The 21,505-nt window shown below is 36.6% G+C and overlaps 1 protein-coding gene across 2 annotated transcripts in view; it reads left to right on the forward strand.

The window, feature by feature from the left end:
- PIAS1 (protein inhibitor of activated STAT 1) overlaps positions 1-21,505 on the forward strand; it is a 124,021-nt gene that overhangs the window by 91,839 nt on the left and 10,677 nt on the right. For both annotated transcript variants that reach the window (XM_059180919.1, XM_059180920.1), the window contains exons 8-11: positions 6,982-7,055; positions 17,563-17,723; positions 19,665-19,795; positions 20,641-20,821. In XM_059180919.1, coding sequence (XP_059036902.1) covers positions 6,982-7,055; positions 17,563-17,723; positions 19,665-19,795; positions 20,641-20,821 — 547 coding nt within the window. The remainder of the gene's footprint in view (positions 1-6,981; positions 7,056-17,562; positions 17,724-19,664; positions 19,796-20,640; positions 20,822-21,505) is intronic.

A 21,505-nucleotide genomic window follows, 5' to 3' on the forward strand; every position in this document is an offset into this window, starting at 1 on the left:
TTGAAAACTGGTGAAGGGTAGCAGTGGTGGCGGATTACATGTGGGGAGTGAAGGAAAAGGAGAAGTCAAGGAGCAGTTACATGATAGTGCCATTTGCTGAAATGGAAAACAGTTTGGAAAAGATTGAGATACAGAGGAAAGATCAGAATGTATGTTCACACTAGTATTTGAGATGTCTGAGACATCTAGGTGGAGATGCTCAGAAGCAGTGTTTTAAGACCTCGCTCATTTACCTGCTCCGTCCCTCTATAAACTCTTTCTGTTAGCCTTCCCCATCAGGTCTTTTTCATCCTTTAAAAAATAGAAAAACAAGCTATTCTCTACTCTAGATAGAGCTCTGTGCCCCTCCTGTTGTCCTCATCCTACTTTCTTCAAAGAGCGGTCTACACTTGCTATCTACCTCCTCACTGCAACCCATTGTGCTCTTTTAACTCCAATCTTTCCACTGATGTCACTGCTGACAATCTGATTGCCAAATTTAAACTTTCTTTCCAGTTTTCATCTTAGATATTTTTGCTTCATTTCCTACCAACCACTTTCTCCATGAAAGTCTCTTCTCTATTTCTTCTCAATTAGCTGCCTTCAGTGGATTCTCTTGAGGGAAGCATCTTAAATGTCTGTTTTCCTTGGGGTGTCGTCCCTGCTCCACTTTTCTGCATACTTTACCTAGAGATGATCACATCTAGTCTTACGGTTTAAATTAGCATGAACTCTCCCAAACACCTTCATCCCAGACTTTCCCCTGAACTTCAAATATAGATATGTATAGCTAGCTAACTGCCTTAACTGGAACATTCCACTAGTTCCTCAGATTCAATTATTTAAAACTAAACTCAACGAATCCTATCAAACTTCCACCCTAAATATTTCTCATCCATCTTCTCTCTCTACCATTGCTGCCCTCATTTAAGTGCTCATATTCTGCCTTTGTTTAAAAAACCTATTCTAAAATAATATATCCCTCTTCATTCTTGTCCCCTCTTCATATCTCTCTCCTGGTACCAACCTGAGTCATTAATGCAGATCTAATCTTACTATTTCCTTGCAATTCCATAGCTTCTTAACATCGGTGAAGTAGAAACACCCAACTTTGTTAGCATGACAGATGCAGCTTTCCCTGAAGCGGCACCTGCTTACTACTTCGCAGGGTCATCTGTATTTACCCTTCTTCCTATACTTAAATTCCATAAATAACTAAATTCTTTTATGTACTGCTCTGCTCATGTTGCTGTCTGTGCCTCTGAACTTCCCTCTTCTTTGCCTGACTGCAGTTTTCCTTCCGGTTTCACTTTTTCCAGGAGGCATCTCAGCACCCCTGAAGTGGGGGAGTTAACTTTCAGCTAGCTCCCTGAACACATTTGCATTAGAGCACATTACAGATGATCCCATTGAGTGTCTTTACTCTCCACTAGACTCTGAGTTCCTCTGGGCAGGAATTTAATCTTATTTATCTTTGGAATTCCTAGTGCACAGTTCCTGGTGCATGGTAGATTTCTGTTAAGGTAGACTGATCAAAAGAGATGTAGAATAAAAATCTGGCATCTGTGCCTCTGTTTCCTTGCCTATAAAATGAAGTATTGGCCTTAATGTGGTCAGGTGTTTACAGCCTTAATATAAAATAATCTGATATTAAGGAATGATAGAAATTATTAGAAATATTAGGGGAAAAAAGTAAACAACAAGAAATAGAGCTGTGATGATGGAAGTATCATCCCTTTGCACTGACCCGTGTGGTAGCTACCAGCATCATGTGGCTCTTGAGCTCTGAAATGTGGCCAGTACAACTGAGGAACTGAATTTTAAACTATATTTAATTTTAATTTTAATATAGCCACATGTGACTGACTAGTGGCTAACTCATAGGTCATGACAACAAAGGTTTTTTAAGAGTAAATGTGGCTTGCTATAACTTTATTATAGGACATATAATAAAATACTGTTACTACTGCCCTCATAGTGACACAGGAAAACTTTAATTCCCGGAAGACTTCCCACACATTGGTTGATGTTGCAGGGTAAATATTATGATTTGTCTTTATTTTTTACTCCCTTGCCCACACATCATAAGGATTTGCTTACTTTATTTTTCCTCATTTTCTTGTGATGAAATTTAACATGGTGACTCTCCCCCCTTTCTCTTCCTTTTTTGGGGGGGTTATGTTTCTTGAAGTTTAGTTTACAAAAGTAAAAATTCATCTTTTTAATTGTATAGTTTGATGAATTTTATAGATGCATGGAATCCTGAACCACTGCCACAATCAAAATAGAGAACATCCTTCATCCCAGAAAGTTCCCCTGTGGCCTCTGGCCATTCATCTCATCCCCTTATTCCCAGTTCCATAATCATTGATGTGATTTCTGTCTCTGTAGTTTGTCTTTTCTAAAATGTCTGAAGTTCTGAAGCATGTAGCGTTTATGTTTGGCTCCTTTAACTTAGTAAATGCTTTTGAGGCTTGTCCGTGTAGCTTGTTCTTCTTTAGGACTGAGTAGTTTTCTATTTATCTGTACCATCATTTGTTTATCCATTTATCAATTAGTGGACAGTTAGGTTGTTTCCACTTTTGCATCATCACAAGCAAAGCTGCAAAAATATTTACATTTTGTGGATGGATATTCCAGTTTTGTAGACATATGTTTTTATTTCTCTTGGGTGAAGATTTAGGACTCAGATGGCTGGGTCACATGAAATGTGTATGGAAAACAGATTGGCAGTTTCTTAAAAAATGTATATGCCATTTGTGCATTCTTACCAACGACGTATGGGATTTCCAGTTTTTCTTCATCCTCAGTAGTGCTTGGTATTGTCAGGCTGCTTTGATTCTTGGCTGTTCTGGTCAGTGTTTAGTAGTATCTCATTATAGTTTTAATTTGCATTTTCCTAATGATATCTTTACAGCTTCTTTGAGGCAGTGTCTGTCCGGATCTTTTCCCCAGGTCTTTTTATAGTTTGTACTTTTTGTATACTGTGAAGTCTTTGCCTAACCAAGGTCACAAACATTTTTCTAGAGGTGTTGCTTTTTTCGTTCTTAGATTTAGTTATGCAAATTATTTTAAGTTAATTTGTGTATATGATGCAAGGTGAGGTTAGAGATTCATTTTCCTCATATACATACCCAGTTGTTCCAACATTTGCTGAAAAGACTACCTTTTTTGCCATTTAATTACCTTTCAAAAATCATTTGACCATAGATGTAGAATCTTATTTCTGTGATTTTCCATTGACCTATATATCTATTCTTAGGGCAGTGCAACAGTCTTGATTACTACAGCTTGATAGTAAATCTTGAAGTCAGGTAGATTCTTCCAACTTTGTTTCTCAGAATTGTTTTGACTAAATCAACAATTCTAAGTCAGATACATAAAAAGATGATACAGTATGTCAACTATACTTCAGTTAAAATAAGAGATAATCGATAGCAACCAAATAGAGTTTATTCCAAGAATATTAGGTTCATACATTATGACTGAAAATCAATCAGTATAATTCACCTCAGCAAACTAAAAAAAAAAAAGAAGAAGAAAGAAAGAAACAAATCATATGATCATCTCAGCATCTCAATAGGTGTGAAAGACACATCTGGTTAAACTTCAGTATCCATTGTGATAAAACTCTTAGCAAAGTGAAGAGAAGGGAACTGTTTCAGCCTTGCCCTTGAGATCTTTTTATTTATACACACACACACACATTAAAGATTTTATTTACTTATTTGAGAGAGAGCTCACAAGTAGGCAGAGAGGCAGGCAGAGAGAGGGGGGAAGCAGGTTCTCTGCTGAGCAGAGAGCCCAGGGCTAGATCCCAGGACCCTGAGACCATGCCCTGAGCCACCCAGGCCTCCCCGCCCTTGAGATCTTAGCCAGCACAATAAGGCAGGGGAAAAAAAGCATACAGATTAGAATGGGACGCCTGGGTGGCTCAGTTGGTTAGGCAGCTGCCTTCGGCTCAGGTCATGATCCCAGCGTCCTGGGATCGAGTCCCACATCGGGCTCCTTGCTCCGCAGGGAGCCTGCTTCTCCCTCTGACTCTGCCTTCCACTCTGTCTGCCTGTGCTCGCTCTCGCTCGCTCTCTCTCTGACAAATAAATAAATAAAATCTTAAAAAAAAAAAGAAATGCATAAATAATTACTGTCTTTGTTCAAAGATGATTTCATTGTCTATGTAGAAAAAACATGAAGAATATTAAAAAGCTACTAGAGTGCAGATGCCTGGTGGCTCAGGCTGTGATCCTAGAGTTCTGGGATTAAGTCCCCCATCAGGCTCCTGGCTCAGCAGGAGTCTGCTTCTCCCTCTGTGTGCTGCTCTCCTTGCTTGTGCTTTCTCTCTCTCTATAGCTGACAAATAAATAAAATCTTTTTTTAAAAAAAAGGCTACTGGAGCTAATACATGAATTTAGCAAGTTGCAGAATACACAGTTAATTTATAAATATCAGTGGTATTTCTGTTAGCACCGAACAACTAGAAAGTGAAATTCAAAAAACAAAGAATTTACTGTAATATCCAGAAATATGAAAGACTTAGGGATATGTCCCACAAAACTTGTGTAATATGTATATGATGAGAACTTCAGAACAATGCTAAGAGGAATTACAATAAAGCTTGAATAATAATGGGGAGATATATCTTGTTAATAGAGCAGAACACTTAATATTGTTACCGGAGAGATGTCATTTCTCTCCAAATTGACCTATAGATTAAATTAAATCCAATCAAGATCCTAGTAGGATCTTTAAAAGTATCTTTACATGATAGGATTGACTTAAGATTGAGCCTATAATGCAGAAGGAAAAGACAAAGCTTTTTTTTTTTAATAGAAAGTGGCAACTTTCTAAAATAATTTGCGAAAATGTTGCCATCTCTGAGAGAAAATGTACAAATCATTTTAAGTAGCAGTAGCTAATATTTATTGAATATAATATTAGGTTATTTTAAAGCATTTTATATGTATAATCCTTAGAGCATTCCTATCAGGTACTTTTACTCCTGTGACTTGGCTAACATCTGGATTCTAAGTTAGGCTGATTCTAGATCCTGTTGCCTCTTCTGTTTCAATTTCTCTGGGAAGTACTAACCACTGAACTTTGTTTTGCAAAGTATTGATACTATGGTCTGTGGTATTGCTTCATTTAGATGGAAGTTTATCTATATAAAATTTGAACTGTTCCCATTTTTGTGTCTAGGGTGATGAAGGCATGCAGATGTTCAGTAATCACATTATAGTTCTGTTTAAATGTTTATATTGTATGGCGATTATTTTTTACCTTTAAAAGATACTATTTGTTAAATGTATCTTTATAAGAAAGGATTGACGAAGATTGGGTCTGTAATGAGACAGGTGTACTTTCTATAATTTACACATGATATTGTATAGCATGAGGGATGTGGTAACTATATTTTCCACACTTAAACTCAGGGTTTTTGTGCCTTTTCAGCTGCGAAAGACAGCCTATGAGTTCTAGAGATTTCAAATATTTGGAATCTCTGGGCCAAATGAAAATGACTTTTTACTCTGGCATCAGAGTCACTTCTGGAGCTTTTAAAAAACAACCCATTGGTGTCCCTTTTCCCTACTCCAGTTCAGTGGGCAATATAAGTTAGAAGACACTGTAGGTAGTTCTGATGTATATCATGGTTGAGATTCACTAATTTATGGAGACAGAATATCTAAAGCGTGGAACATCTTGGGGCACCTGGCTGGCTTAGTCACAAGAAGAGCATGCAACTCTTGATCTCAGGGTTGTGAGTTTGAGCCCCACATTGGAAAATTATTTCAATAGATAAAACTTCAAAAAATAAGTAAAATGTGGACCTCAAAAAAATTCAGATTATAATGATAGCTTTGTTTAATAAAGGTAGGACTCTTAATCCTCAGCACAATGGACATCTACTCTGAAATCATTCTTCCTTATCTGAGTACTTTTCTGCTCCCCGTTTTCTTAATTCTGTATATAATATTTATAATATTAACTCTCTCTGCCACCACTCTGAAATTCTGTGATTGACTGACTACGTACACAGCCACTGTGCTTGGGCCCCACCTTACACAGACATCAAAGGCAGTGTGGGACAGTTTCTAAAATGATTGAAGTATTGCATTTAGGCATTTCCAGTCTCACTTCAGTGTTTGAGGTTTTCAGAAGTAACATATGCCTCGGGATTCCAGAAAGGATACAGTTCCTTGTTATATGAGACTGACAAAGTAACATTACTAATGCCTCCACTCTTAAGAACCACAGGAGGTTTGAGCTAAAAAGGCTTAGAGATTATCTAATGTGGGTTCTTATTTTGCTAGAAGCAAAATTAAGGTCAGAGGAGGATTGACTTGTCTAAGATAGCATAATTAGTTTATGGATAAATAAATATAAAATTCAAGTATATGGGGAAAAAGCATTGAACTTTTTTCATAATTTGAAAATAAAATTAATGTATTTTCATAATTTAAAAATAGAATAGAAAAATAGAACTAATATATTAACATTTAAAATGTAATAATATATTTTTTTATCTGAGGTTTGAAAAAACTTATAAATTATGTTGTATAGGCCCTATTGATTGATTTCTTTAAAAATAATATTGGCATGAAAAATATTGGTAATAGTTTAAAAGAAAGAAAAACTTTATCCGTTTCTTAGGGTTTATAAATGGAAAAGTTTCTGCTATTAGTTGTCAGCTTACTGTAGAAATTTCCTTTATGTTACTACAATGCAGTTTTTGTTCCATGAATGAGAAATAGGAAACTTATAGGAAATTTAGTCAGTCTATAGATATATGGTTGTTTTTCTTTTGCTTATGATAGAAATTATAAACCATGTAATTATTTTTATCTTTACATTTAGTTAATTGGAAATAATTAAACAGATTATTTTTTAGTTCATTTTTTTAAATGGTTACTCATTTTAAGTTCCTTGTTCTTTTTCATGTTGCATCAGTGATGTATCTTTAATAAACATGTTCTGTTTGTGTGTTTTCTCTTCAATGAATGTCAGTTAAAGAGAAATTGACCGCAGATCCAGACAGTGAAATTGCTACAACCAGCCTAAGGGTTTCTCTACTATGTCCAGTAAGTGTTAACTAATACTTCCTTTCCAAAAGATTCAACATATATTTTTCCCCTTTTATGAAGTATTTCTAGTATTTGCAAATGATGTTTACTTTTGAAATATGCCCACCTTTGTCATAGTTTCTGAAAAGTAGAAAGACATTATTATTAATTAGTCATAGGATTTGGAATCTAACCAAATTTTTAAGTCTGTACAAATGTCCTACTCTTAGTAAGCTGTGTTTAAATATTGCTTATGATCAATGATTATCTCTCACACTCAAAGTGTAAATTCTTCAAATAAGGAATGGGTATTATTTTGGTATATTTATTAAAATTGAATTTTTAAAAATAGTATCCTTTTGAATAGAAATCTAGCCATGATTTACCCACACATTCAGTTTAACCATTTTGCCAACAATGACTACGTTGTAAGAATCCACTAATTAAAAACTGTTCTATTTAGCCTGAATAACTCAATTGGTTATGCTGATAAAAATAACCTAGAAATATTTTTAAACCAGAAAAAGAGGTCAAAATCAATTGTTTGTACAAAATGAATATAAGGTCCAAAAACATACCAAATGATTAAACTTGTAGTGAAAAGTTTTCCCAAAAAACGTGTTGTTAATATTTATTTCTTAACCAGCATGGTGTTAAGTCCACCAGTTGTAGGAATGGTAACTGAATGTGGCTTTCATACAAAAATATGTGAAAAGGTAGGAGTAAATTACTTTGACACTTTAATTACCTTTTGTTCTATAATTAATCAAATTAATCATATCTAAATTGGGGAGAAAGTATAAAGAATAAGAGGACACAGGTGTTTCCTGATTAGCCTGGATTATTCAGGCAGGCCTGATATTGAAAGTCTTTAATATTGAAATCTTCCTAATCTAAGATGAAGATGAAGTTACTGTATTCTTAAATAAATTTAAACAGAAACTAAATTTTATTTATCCTACATCTTAGTCTTTTATAACTTATAAAATCTCAAACACAAGATGAAAAAGTCTTTAGTTCACAAATTAGTTTATAGTACTATATTTGATGTAGCTCTTAAAAAAAACTTTTTGGGGCGCCTGGGTGGCTCAGTGGGTTAAGCCGCTGCCTTCGGCTCAGGTCATGATCTCAGGGTCCTGGGATCGAGTCCCGCATCAGGCTCTCTGCTCAGCAGGGAGCCTGCTTCCTCCTCTTTCTCTCTCTCTCTGCCTGCCTCTCTGCCTACTTGTGATCGCTCTCTGTCAAATAAATAAATAAAATCTTTAAAAAAAACAAAAATTAAAAAAAAAACTTTTTGTTTTATAGTACTGCTAAGGGAATCCCTATTTTTTATCAGGCTTTTATAAAATTATAGAAATACAATAGAGTGAATAAAATCCCCCCAATACTATCATTTTGTATATATCCTTCTATCTTTTTATTCCTTATAATAGCCAATCTTTTTCTTAAGAAAAATATTTTGATTTTAGCCTTTTTAATGTTGTTATTAAAATTCTTTCCCAAATACATGATGCAATCATTGGCAGAACTGAAGGAGAAATAGAAAGCAATACAGTAATAGTAGAAGACTTGATATCCCACTTTCAGTTATGAATAGAATAACCAGACAGAAATTCACTAAAGAAGCAGAGGGCTTAAACACTATAGACTAACTAATTCACCGTGTGTGTGTGTGTGTGTGTGTGTATAAAAAACACTCTGTACAACAGCAGATTACACATTCTTCTCAAGTGCACATGGAACATTTTTCAGTATAGACCACAAAACAAGCCTTAACAAGTTTAAGTCATACAAAATATCTTCTCTGACCACAGTGGGATGAAACTAGAAGTCAACAGCAGAAGGAAAACAGGAAAATCCACAAATAGGTGGAAATTAAACAAAAGACTCTTAAACAGCCAAAGAAGTTATCACAAGGAATTTAAAAATGGAGACAAATAAAAAACAGAACAAAAATAACAATATCAACATAACTTACGGGATGCAGCAAAAGCAGTAGGAAGAGGGAAGTTTATAGCAGTTAATACTTACATTAAAAAAGAAAGATCTCAAATCAACAACCTAATGTTACGCCTCAAGATTCTAGAAAAAGAAAAAGAAACTAAACCCAAAGTCAGCAGAAGGAAGGAAATAACAAAGATTAACACAGAGATAAATGAAACAGAGAATATAAAAACAATAGGAAAAAACAATGAGACCAAGAGTTAGTTTTTCAAAAAGATCAACAAGATTGATAAACCTTCAGCTAGAGTAAGAAAAAAGAAGGGAGACTCCAATAGCTAAAATTAGAAATGAAAGAGAAGATACTACAACTGATGAACTGATAAAACAGAAATATAAAAGATTATAAGAGACTACTATAAACAGTTATATGCCAACAAACTGGATAACTTAAAAGTTAAAGTATATATAACACCAATCATCTCAAACTCTTCCAAAGAATTGAAGAGCAGGGAATACTCTAAAATTCATTCTCTGAAGCCAGAATCATCCTGATCCCCAAATAAGACAAAACCAAACAACTAAAAAAAAATCACACATCATGACCAAGTGGGATTTGTAGCTGGAATATAAAGATGGTTTAGCATACAAAAAGTCAATCAGTGTGGGGCAGCTGGATGGTTAAGCATCTGCTCTGGGCTCAGGTCATGATCTCCAGGTCCTGGGATTGAGCCCCATGGCAAGCTCCCTGCTCACCGGGGAGTCTACTTCTCCCTCTCCCTGGGTCCCTCCCTACTGTTCACACACACACATACTCTTTCTCAAATAAATAAAATATTTTTTTTTAAAAATCAATGTAATAATACCACATTAACAAAACGAAGGACAAACCCCACATGATTGTCTTAGTGGATGCAGGAAAAGCATTTTGCAAAGTTCAGTACTCTTCCATCATGAAAACTCTCAACTCACTAGGAGTAGAAGGAAGCTTCAGCATCATAATAAAAGCCATATAGAAAAAGCTGACAGCAAACATACTCAAGGAGACAAGAGTGCCCACCCTCACCACTGCTATTCCACATAGTACTAGAAATTCTGGCCAGAGCAGTTATGCAAGAAAAAGAAATAAGACATACAAATTGGAAAGGAAGTACAATGATCTCTGTTTGTAGATGGCATGATCTTTTATGTAGAAAACCCTACAGATTCCACAAAAAAACAGAATAGAGTTGCAGGATACAAAATCAAAATACAAATTTAGTTGTGTTTCTAAACATTAACAATGAAAAATCCAGAATGGAAATTAAGAAAACAGTCCCATTTACAATAGCATCAAAAGAATAAAATACTTGGGAACAACCTTAGCCAAGGAAACAAAAGATTTGCACACTGAAAACTGTAAAACATTGCTGAAAGAATTAAAGACATAAATAATGGAACGACATCTCAGGTTCATGGATTGGGAGGCTCAATATTATTAAAATATCTATACTACCCAAAGTGATTTAAAGATTCAGTGCAATCCCTATCACAATCCCAGTGACAATTTTTATTTTGCAGAAATAGAGAAGAGTCCTAAAATTACTGTGGAATCTCAAAGGACCCCATAGATCCAAAAGCAATATTTTAAAGAGCAAGTTTGAGCCCTCACATTCCCAGATTTCAAAACATACTACACAGCAGCAGTAATTAAGGTGGTGTGATAATGGACATAAAGATAGATAATGTAGGGGGCACCTGACTGGCTCAGTGGGTTAAGCCTTTGCCTTGGCTCAGGTCATGATCCCAGAGTCCTGGGATTAAGCCCCGCATAGGGCTCTCTACTCAGCGGGGAGCCTGCTTCCCCCTCTCTCTCTGCCTGCCTCTCTGCCTACTTGTGATCAATCTCTCTCTCTGTCAAATAAATAAAATCTTAAAAAAAAAAAGAAAAATATAGACTAATGGAACAGTATGGAGAACCTAGAAACAAACTCTTGCATTTATGGGCCAAGTTACATTTCAACAAGTGTGCTGGGACTACACAAGGGGTAAAACAGCCTCTTCAACAAATGGTGCTGAGAAAAACTAGATATCCACATGCAAAAAAGGAATTTGCGCCCTTACTTTATACCACATGCAAAAGAGAACTCAAAATGAATTAAAGACCTAAAACGTAAACCCTTAAAATTTTAAACTCCTAGAAGAAAATGTAGGGGGATAGCTTCATTGAATTTCACAGTGACTTATTGGACATAACACCAAAAGCATTCGCACAAAAGCAAAAACGGACAAGTGGACTAGACCAAACTTAAAAACTTCTGCATGTCAAAAAAAATAAATAAATAAAATAAATGAGAGTGAAAAGACAACCTATGGCTTAGAAGATGATAGTTGCAAATCAGATATCTGATAAGGTATTTACAACATAAGAAACTTCTTCAACTCAACAACAATAATAAACAACCTGATTAAAACATGGGCAGAGGACTTAAGTAGACGTTTTTCCAAAGATTTACAAGTTTCCAAAAAACATGGAAGGATGTTCTGCATTGCTAATCACTAAGGAAATGCAAATCAAAGCAGCATGGGTTATCACTTCAGACCTGTCAAGATGGCCACTATCAAAAGAACAGAAGATCCCAAGTGTTGGTGAGGATGCAGAGACACTGGAACCCTTATTTTATATCCCGCTCCCCCGTTGGTGAGGATATAAAATGCTGCAGCCATTGTGAAAACCAGTGTGGAAGTTTCTCTAAGAAAGTAAAAATAGGTTTACCATATGATCCAGCAATTTCTCTGTTGGGTATATATCCAAAAGAATTCAAAGCAGGATCTCAAAGAGAAAATTTGCACAGGCATTTCATTACAACATTCATAATAGCCAAGAGATAGAAACAGCCCAGATGTATATTGAGTGATGAAAGGATACAAGAAAATGTGGTAAATACATTAACAGTGGAGTACTATGTGCCATTTAAAAAGAAAACCCTGTCATACGCTACAACACGGATGAACTTTTAAATCGTTCTGATGAGCAGATCAGCCAGTCACAAAAACATAAACACTACAGTTCTACTCATAAGAAGTGTCTAAAGCAGTCAGAATCATAGAAACAGAAAATAAAAGGTGGTTACCAAGGACTGAGAGGAGGAGGAATTAGTGTTATGGTACGGAGTTTCAGTGTTACAAGATGAAAAAGCTTGAGAAATCTCTTACACAATAACATGAATATACTTAACACTACTGAACTGCATGCTTAAAAATGGGTAAGGTGGTAAATTTAATGTTACGTGTTTTTTTACCACAATAAAAATATACAAACCGCGGAGTCACACAGAAAGTTCTTAAGTAACCAGATAAATGGGTTTTTTTTTGTTTTTGTTTTTAAGAAATATTATTTGTTTTTGTGAGTGTACAAGCAGAGGGAGAAGCAGGCTCCCCACTGAGCAGGGAGCTTGATGCATGACTCAATTCCAGGACCCTGAGATGATGACCTGAGCTAAAGGCAGACACATAACCCAGGCCGCCACCAGATAAATGTTGTACAGTTTATGGTGCAAAGGAAACTGACATTTTTTTAACATTCAGGGTAACAGCTCACAGACCAAATAAGTGGAAGATAGAAAGAAAATAAAGATTTAAAAAAAAAAAGAACCCTGCTGCTTCTACCCCTTCCTTCAAGCCCCTATTTATGTATTTTCCTCCTCCGTGTGGTTTCTTGCCATCCCATTCCATTATACAGTACAGTTCAGAGACTGAGAAGTTTAGAAAAGTACAAAAGCTTCATTTTCCATAATCACAGGAGGAAGTCTTGTTTTTCTTGAATCTCCTTTTAAAAGCATTTACAGTTGTTCTAATATATGTGATGCTTGTATCATTAGATGAAGCATTTATTCATATAGATAAGCACTGTAATACAAATCTTGATGTTTTTACTTCTAGAACTAGTTTTGAACTTCATAGTTCAGGTGATCTTTATCAGAAAATGTTAATCATGTTTTGCCTCTCACACCTCTTAATTAAGTGGGCCATCTTTAATTTTCTTACCATATTGCCTGTTTCCTCCCTTTTTAGTTGCAACAGCCATCTGCTTTTAAAATTCAGATCACAGAAAAAAACAACTCTAAATACATATAATCCATAATTATAATACTTTTATAGATTTCTGTTTGGCTAAAGGGAAAATCCCTTTACAATTATTCTGGAATCTAGGCAATATATTTTAGGTATGTTTTTATTCTAAAAAGTAAAACTTGGTGATGACAACTCATCTATACATCAAATTTATAGAATAATAAAAGAGATCTGTTCCCTGTGAAATATGTAAATATGATGTCTGACTGTGCATTTGAATTGCCCTTGTTTTGATACACACAGCTCAAAATAAATGAGTTTCTGTTGTTTGTGTGCCATTTAGCTAAAGGCAATGAAAATAATTAGAAATGTTTTTGCTCTTTGGGAATTTTTTTAGTTCTGATTTATTAAAAATACAGCTGGAAGAGGATCGCCTGTATGACTCAGTTGGTTGAGTGTCCGGCTCTTGGTTTCGGCTCAGGTCATGATCTCAGGGTTGTGAGATCGAGCCCCATGTCCCTGCATCCTCCCTGCATCTGGCTTCATGCTCAGTGGGGAGTCTGCTTGGGATTCCTCCTCTTCCCCCCACCCCCGCTTGTGCACTCTCTCTCTAAAATAAATAAATCTTTTTTTTTTTTTTAATAAATAAATCTTTAAAAAATATATACAGCTGGGAGAATGTTTGAGAACCTACTTTGAGAGATATTTATTCCTCAGATCAGACCTATGAATTTCAATAAAAATGACTTGGAATTGATAGAAGAAAAAAAATTCCTTGGAAATTAATTTATGAAATATTGATGATAATGAAGTGAAATTATTGTTATTACTATTCCTTTTTATGAGGAAAAAATACTTATTATTGATTTTTAAAGGTCCTTTTGTTATAAGCTATAAACATATCTAGGTAGGGTATTTTCTCCTGCAGCATGCTCAGTTACCAAATAGTACTGTTATATGTTACAGTAAGGTTAGTGGCATTGGAAGACTTGTTTAGGGGCTGACTTCAGAGTGTTTATTTGCAAATGATGTAAATAACCACATATCCTGAAAAGGAAGAGGGGCATGATAATGATTATAAGATGAAGATGTTGTTTAGAACTCTGCTTTTCTCCTGATACTATGTTGGAGAAATCCGCTTCCATTTGTAGGTAAGTATTTAGGATTTAGAGATTGTTTTTAAAATCAGAACTATGAGGAGTGTGGGCGCCTGGGTGGCTCGGTGGGTTAAAGCTTCTGCCTTCGGCTCAGGTCATGATCCCAGGGTTCTGGGATCGAACTCCGCATCTGTCTCTCTGCTCCGCAGGAAGCCTGCTTCCTCCTCTCTCTCTGCCTGCCTCTCTGCCTACTTGTGATTTCTCTCTATCAAATAAATAAAATATTAAAAAAAAAAAAAAGAACTATGAGGAGTATTATTACGTAACACTTAGTGATTCTTTGAAGCAAAGCATTTCTGACAGCTAATCAGCAGTCCATTTGAAAGTGAACTTTTCCTTTCTTCACCCATTTGTAAATGTCTTTCCTGCATCCTTCACGTAGCAGTGTTCATTAAAGACTCTGGGTAAATTTGTCAGTGTGGCTGATCATAAGGGCTTGAGAGTAGCTCTCTCACCAAAAAGATGAGCTGACAAGGGAGGATTAGAGGGAGGAATGTCTGTGAGATGATTGTTTAGAGAATAACTGCTTTTCGGAGTGTAAGTTCTGTGGCCTATGACTTGGATTCTGAAACCGACTTTATGTCTTACCTTTGTGTGCACGGTCTTCATAAACTATCCAAAGTGGTCTACTAATTCTGCGATATGTAGGCTTTGTCTACAATTACTGTATTTGTCTAGGATTTTCCAGTCTGCGGTTTCTCTACTTAGTATTTAAGCATTAGGAAAAATACCTGCTCAGTAGCAATTTGTACTTCACAGTTAAGTTAAGGTCTGCTTTAAGATATAAAAATTTAATTTGGCACCACCAAGCAGATCTTTATTTGGAAAATGTTTCTGGACTAATGCAACATGTCTTGGCTAACAGTAAATACATGATTCTTATGTTATAAGAACTAGTTGGTTCTTTTTTGCATTTTCATCAAGTGCTTGTATAAATCAAATCATAAAAATTGAGTAGTAGAAGAGTAGAGGGGAGTAAAGAGTTGTTTAATCTTACATGTGGATAGAATGGAAGAACAACTGAGCTGAAATACGGTGTGTCTCCCATTAGCTTACAAAGTGATTTGAAGCAGATAATGTTTCTGTACTTTAATTATAATGGGTGACATGTATTGAGCACTTACTAAATGCCAGACACATAATTTAGCATAGCATAACATATAACTAACTTTATTTATTTATTTATTTATTTATTTTTAAAAATGTCATTCATTTAATTGACAGAGAGACAGCGAGAAAGGGAACACAAACAGGGGGAGTGAGAGAGAGAGAAGCAGTCTTCCTGCCAAGCAGAGAGCCCGATGTGGGTCTTGCTCCCAGATCCCCAGGACCATGACCTGAGCCAAAGACAGACGCTTAAAAACTGAGCGACCCAGGTGTTCCCGCATAACATAATTTAACATAGCATAGTACAACATAACATAATTTAAATCCCACAATCTTATGATGTAGATGGTATTTTTATCCCCATTTTACAAAGCTGAGACTCAGGGAGACTAAATGAGATGCAGGATTCCCACAGTAAATAGTGGGGCCAGGATTCAAATCTAGGTAGAAAACTCCAGAATTCATTTTCTGGCCTGCCTTGTAACTTTATGCAGCACCCACACGCTCCATGAGTGGTCCCTTGTGGAGCTGCTCAGTGAAGCAGAGCCAAAGCCTTAGTCCACACACATGACCATCTTCCTGCTGTATAGCACATACATTTCCAAGTGCGAGGGATAAGGAATTGAGCCTGATGTATTTCTCGTAGGAGAGGACACATACATAAGTAGTGCATAATCACGCACAGGGTGGAGTTAGGCACACACACAGAGAAGGGAGCTGTCTGATTGCTCTGTATCTCTCCTGTCCATCCCTCTGACACTATGAGCTGGCACTGCTCTTTTCGCATCAGCTTATAGCACAGACTGGGCCTGTTTTGTTCTTCATCATTACATCCTGTTGAAGTAAGGAGGAAACAGTGTTACTTTGGAGATAGAAAAAGAGGCCCAGAAAGGTTAAGTGCTTTTCCTAGTGGCACAGTAAATCATTGGTACCAGAACAATAATTTAGGGCCACAGATGACAGTTAATTTCCTTGGTAGACTTCCTAGGAAATTGCACATTTCCCTGAAATTCTTCTAAGCCAAAATCCTTTTCCTCTTTCTTTCCTCATTTAACTCCTATCCTTTTCAAGCCTTTATGTTTTTCAAGCTTGCAAGTATGTGGGAAATTCTAGTTAGCAGACAGTGTGGTTATTGAAAGTAGATAACTTTTCTACTGTATGGTCATTGTTGCCTCCGGGGGGCCCCACAGTGGTAACCCAGGTGTGCTCTGTGTAGTGGCCTCCAGGGAAGGAGCTGTGATGCGACAGCTCTCAGGGCAGTGTCTGTGCCTGGGCCCAAGCCAGCAGCTCAGGGACCGGATGAAGTTGGTTTCATTTTTCATAGAACAGACTCTATTTAAGTTAAATACCTCAGCTTAAGCAACATTTGCAAGGCAAGAAGAGAAAGTCTCATAACATGGTGGAGATGGTGGAGGTCTATGGATGTTTGTTGAATTATCTGTGCTAGTGCCCAGTGAGGGAGGAAGTACAGAGTGCACGCTCTTGACTTCCTTCTCAGAGCTGCCATTTGGCATCCTGGGGAGTGCTTGCCCTTCGGGCCGTTTTCACATGTGAACTACCCCATTCAGAGATCAGGTTGGATAACTTTATATCTGTATCCCCCAGTATTTAATAAGACATTCTTTTTCCATTTCCCAAATGCCTAGTAAAGCGGTTCTTAACTTTTTTGGATCGGAGACTACTCAGAATTTACTGGGGCTCCTGGGAGGCTCAGTCAGTTAAGCATCTGCCTTTGGCTTAGGCCAAGTTCCTGGGATCCTGGGATCGAGCCCTGCGTTGAACTCCCTGCTGAGCAAGGAGCCTGCTTCTCCCTCTCCCTTTGGCACTCTCCCCTTACTCTCAAGTGAATAAACTTTTAAAAATCTTAGGAAAAAAAAAAGAATTTGGTGAGAGTGCTCTCTCTGGGGAAATACACAAACTTGCAGAATTTTGCATATTATTTTAAGGAGTTCATGGTTCTTTCCCCCCAAAAGCTGATCTGTGTGTGAGCTTTGGTGGGGGAGGAGGGAATAACCCTTTCTGTAGACTTTCCATAGTCACTGTTTTTAATATCTAAAGAAATACTGTTTTTTTTAACAGGTAGGTTTTTTTTTTTTAACAGGTAGGGTTCATAGAAAAATGTGTTTAACGTTCTTCCAAATTGATGAAAAGTAACCATAGTATGCTTTAAGTCAGAATACATACGCATTGTGTTTCAGGAGATTTTTATCAAAACTTAAATTTAATAACAGTTGTCTCATATTTACTTTTGTCTCCCTCTTTTAAAGCTTGGTAAAATGCGGCTGACAATTCCATGCCGGGCCCTGACATGTTCTCATCTGCAGTGTTTTGATGCAACTCTCTATATTCAGATGAATGAGAAAAAACCAACCTGGGTTTGTCCTGTCTGTGATAAGAAGGCCCCGTATGAGCACCTTATCATTGATGGGTATGTCCATTTATTGTGTTTCCTTATACTGTGACATGACCGTCTATTATTTGAATTTGTCTTCGTCAGGTTTAGGATGGAAATTCTGTAGGTAGTGTTTTCTGAGTAATATATTTTAGGATTTTCCTGATTCTAGAAATCAGTTATTTTTAAAGTAAGTAATCCTGTGAGCATTTTTCCTTTCTAAGTCAATGTTTGGGGAGCGCACGCTTTACCATCTTTTGTCTCCCGACTTTCACCATTTAAAGTATCAGTGGTTCTGAGCAGGGTATGGTTATACCTGTTCCTCACATGAATCCATCTACCCCTAGTCATACAGACCATGTCAGAGAAAGAGTGAAAGCACTGAGAGAAACTCTAGCTAACTTAAGCTCATCCAAATTGAGCTTCTTAGTGGAAGTTAACCTGTTTTTGCAGATGTTTCTCGTGGTATTATACCTGTTCCCCCATCATAAGGGCTGCTAAAACTGATCAGCGTGCCGAATAGCAGCTTTCTTGGTTTTTCTCTTTCCTCTGAAATACTTGTCTTTGTCTTGTCTGCCTCCAGCATCACAACAATCAGGGTTTTTGTGGTGATTTTTTTTTTTTAACACTCCTGTGTTTTATCTGTCCTTCTAAACATCTTGTTGGAGTGTTTGTCTAAATGTACCCCTTATCCTCTAGCCTCCTTCTGTGTCCTTTTTGCCACTGAACAAAGATAAATTGTGGAAAGAAGGATCTTCTTGGTAGTTGCTGTACTTGCCAGCAAAACACTTAAGGCAGCTTATCTACAGCATTTGAGAAAACTCAGGAGTCTGAAGTTGTACTTTAGAAAGGGGATACATTTAGCAATACAGTGTCACCTAGAGCTTGAAAGATGGCAGACCAATCATGGGGAAAAAGTAAATGTGTCACTTAAATGTTTTATGTTTAATTGTTCAGAAGTGACAGTGATCACTAATAAATCTAAGTTAAGTAATATTTTACCAATGCTTTTTATTACATAGTTTTAGATCCCTACCTCTATAAACTGGGATCGTTCTTTTTTTATTTTTTTTTTGTTCTTTATTTTTAAAAGCCAGCGCACACATAAACGTTATCTATACACACATTTAAAGAGAAATGGGAAAACTTAGGAAAATAAAAGGGTTTCATAGTGTATTTTCTGATTTTTGTTTTTCTAGAATTGTGATAGTACAGTATTAATATTTTTTATCCGTTGGTTTCATTTCAGAATTTGACATTTCCACACATTTTTTGCAAATCTCATTTCTTAATATTGGCATGGTATTTTTCAAGGAGATGTACCGTTCAGTACCTATTTTTGTATGTATTGTTTCAATAAGATATGCTTACTGTGGACAGTTCGGATTATGCACAAGAATGTAAAGGAGAAATGATGTCGCCACTCAGAAATAACTGCTGTTCATGTACCATTCACACACAGATTTTTATTTTCACATTGTAGAATTTTATTTCCTTGGCCTCTTCCCTCTTTCTGTGACTATTTACCCTATTCTTAAAAATCTTTGAGGGGCGCCTGGGTGGCTCAGTGGGTTAAGCCCCTGCCTTCGGCTCAGGTCATGATCGCAGGGTCCTGGGATCGAGCCCCGCATCGGGCTCTCTGCTCAGCAGGAAGCCTGCTTCCTTCTCTGCCTCTCTGCCTGCTTGTGATCTCTCTCTGTCAAATAAATAAATAAAATCTTTAAAAAAAAAAGAAAATCTTTGAAAACCTCGTTGTTCATGGTTATGTAAGGTACCTTGTATAAGGTGCTGTAATCTAAGTAATATTTCTCTAAAATAGGCCTCAATTTTGAGAACAAATAATTGTCTGTTCTCCTTTCTTCTTTCTTGTTTATACTTCTACCAAATGTAGGAGATCTGAATGTTTTTTGAACAGCAATACTTCTAGTCTGTTTTCATTTAGAATATGATATTCAGAGGACCACGTATTTTTTGTAGCTTGTTTATGGAAATCCTAAAGTACTGTACAGACTGCGATGAGATACAGTTTAAGGAGGATGGCTCTTGGGCACCTATGAGATCAAAAAAGGAAGTACAGGAAGTCTCTGCCTCTTACAATGGAGTTGATGGTGAGTTGATGGTTTTCCAGAAGGGTGGGGCAGTCTCCCTGCTGTGGTATAGCCCTGCTTTTCAGTATTAAAACACATGTATTTCTGGGGGCACCTGGCTGGCTCAGTCAGCAGACCATGTGACACTTGATCTTGGGGTCATGAGTTGGAGCCTCATATCGGGTGCAGAGATTACTAAAAAAATAAAATAAGCTTTTTTAAAAAAGTATATATTTCTGAAAAACATAGCAGTTTATGGATAGCTCAGTAACTCTTATGAAATTATTGATTAAACATTCAGAAGTAGTAGAGAACTTTTAAATTCACGTTGCCAGCTTTTAAAATTTGGGGATATTGAAATTTAAAAGCAACATAATCTAGTAAGTCATTTCTAAGGTCATGCTTTTGAAATGGTATGCTTTTAAATTTTTAAGAGATTTGGTAAAGATTCATGAACATTTCTTCCTCATTTATGTTATTTTTCTGGTTTTTAGTATGCTTTTGCCAGAAGGAAACTATGACTTTTAAAAAATGTTACGATACATTTCTTAAGTATCCCGGGTACATATGTAATATATAGTATTTACCCTCAAGCTGCTTTTATTCTGAAATAGACATACGTTTTGATTGTTTGCCCTAATTCAGAATTGTCTTTCAAAAAAACAAAACGAAACAAGAAAGCCCCTTTAACAACCAATAATAAATAGTATCTTTAAACTTAGGGGACCAGAGCTACTACTCTCTGACCCCAGCAATATTTTAAGTCTAAACTATAATTAATAAACTAATCCATAAGGGCACACTGAGGAAAAAAAGAGAGGTGTCATAGGTCTTTTTTGGCCTTGTGTTTGATCATTCCCACACAGGATGCTTGAGCTCCACATTGGAGCATCAGGTGGCTTCTCACCACCAGTCCTCAAATAAAAATAAGAAAGTAGAGGTGATTGACTTAACCATAGACAGTTCATCTGATGAAGAGGAGGAGGAGCCATCTGCCAAGAGGACCTGTCCTTCCCTGTCTCCCACATCACCACTAAATAATAAAGGGTAAGTACTGAGACCCTAAAAAGTCATTGTGAAAGTTAATTTGCAAGTAGGATTTAAAAGATCTGCCAAAGAAAATGATTATCAATGATTGTAAAACTTAACTTGGTAGTCAAAGAATAGGTTGTATTTTCCCCAGGTGTGTGATAATCTTGAGGGACTGGGATAGTGCATTCAAGGAGTCCCTTGGATACAGTATTTATCGTACCGAAAGGTATTCTAGTGCAGTGGTTCTCAAACTTCAGTGTACAGCAGAATCGCCCAGAGAGCTCATTAAGACACACATTGCTCCCCTATTCCCCCATGTCTGATTCAGGAGTAGAGACTGAGAAAACTTGTCTCTCTGATCAGTTCTTAGGTGATCTTAATGCTGCTCGTAGGATTTAAAACATTTACTCAGGCTGGAAATGTATGCTATAAGATTAGTTCTGAGTTGAATCTTTCAAGTAGAAAACTGAGGAAGACCACAGGAGTGCTTTAAGCTGGCCTCAGAGTGTGTGAGGTTTGCAGTGAAAGAAGTCAGAGCCTGAAGTTGCAGGGCACAATGCGTTCTGTTTTGCCAACTCATGTCCCATATTTGCCATTAGTCTCATACCAGTAATAGTGTACCTTGGTTATGCTTCAGTTCAGTTTAGCAAACAGTTATCTACTTTAGGTAAAACACCTTATGCTTAACATGGGTGATAA

Source organism: Mustela lutreola, chromosome 7, assembly GCF_030435805.1.
Source record: "Mustela lutreola isolate mMusLut2 chromosome 7, mMusLut2.pri, whole genome shotgun sequence".
NCBI classification, from domain to species: domain Eukaryota; kingdom Metazoa; phylum Chordata; class Mammalia; order Carnivora; family Mustelidae; genus Mustela; species Mustela lutreola.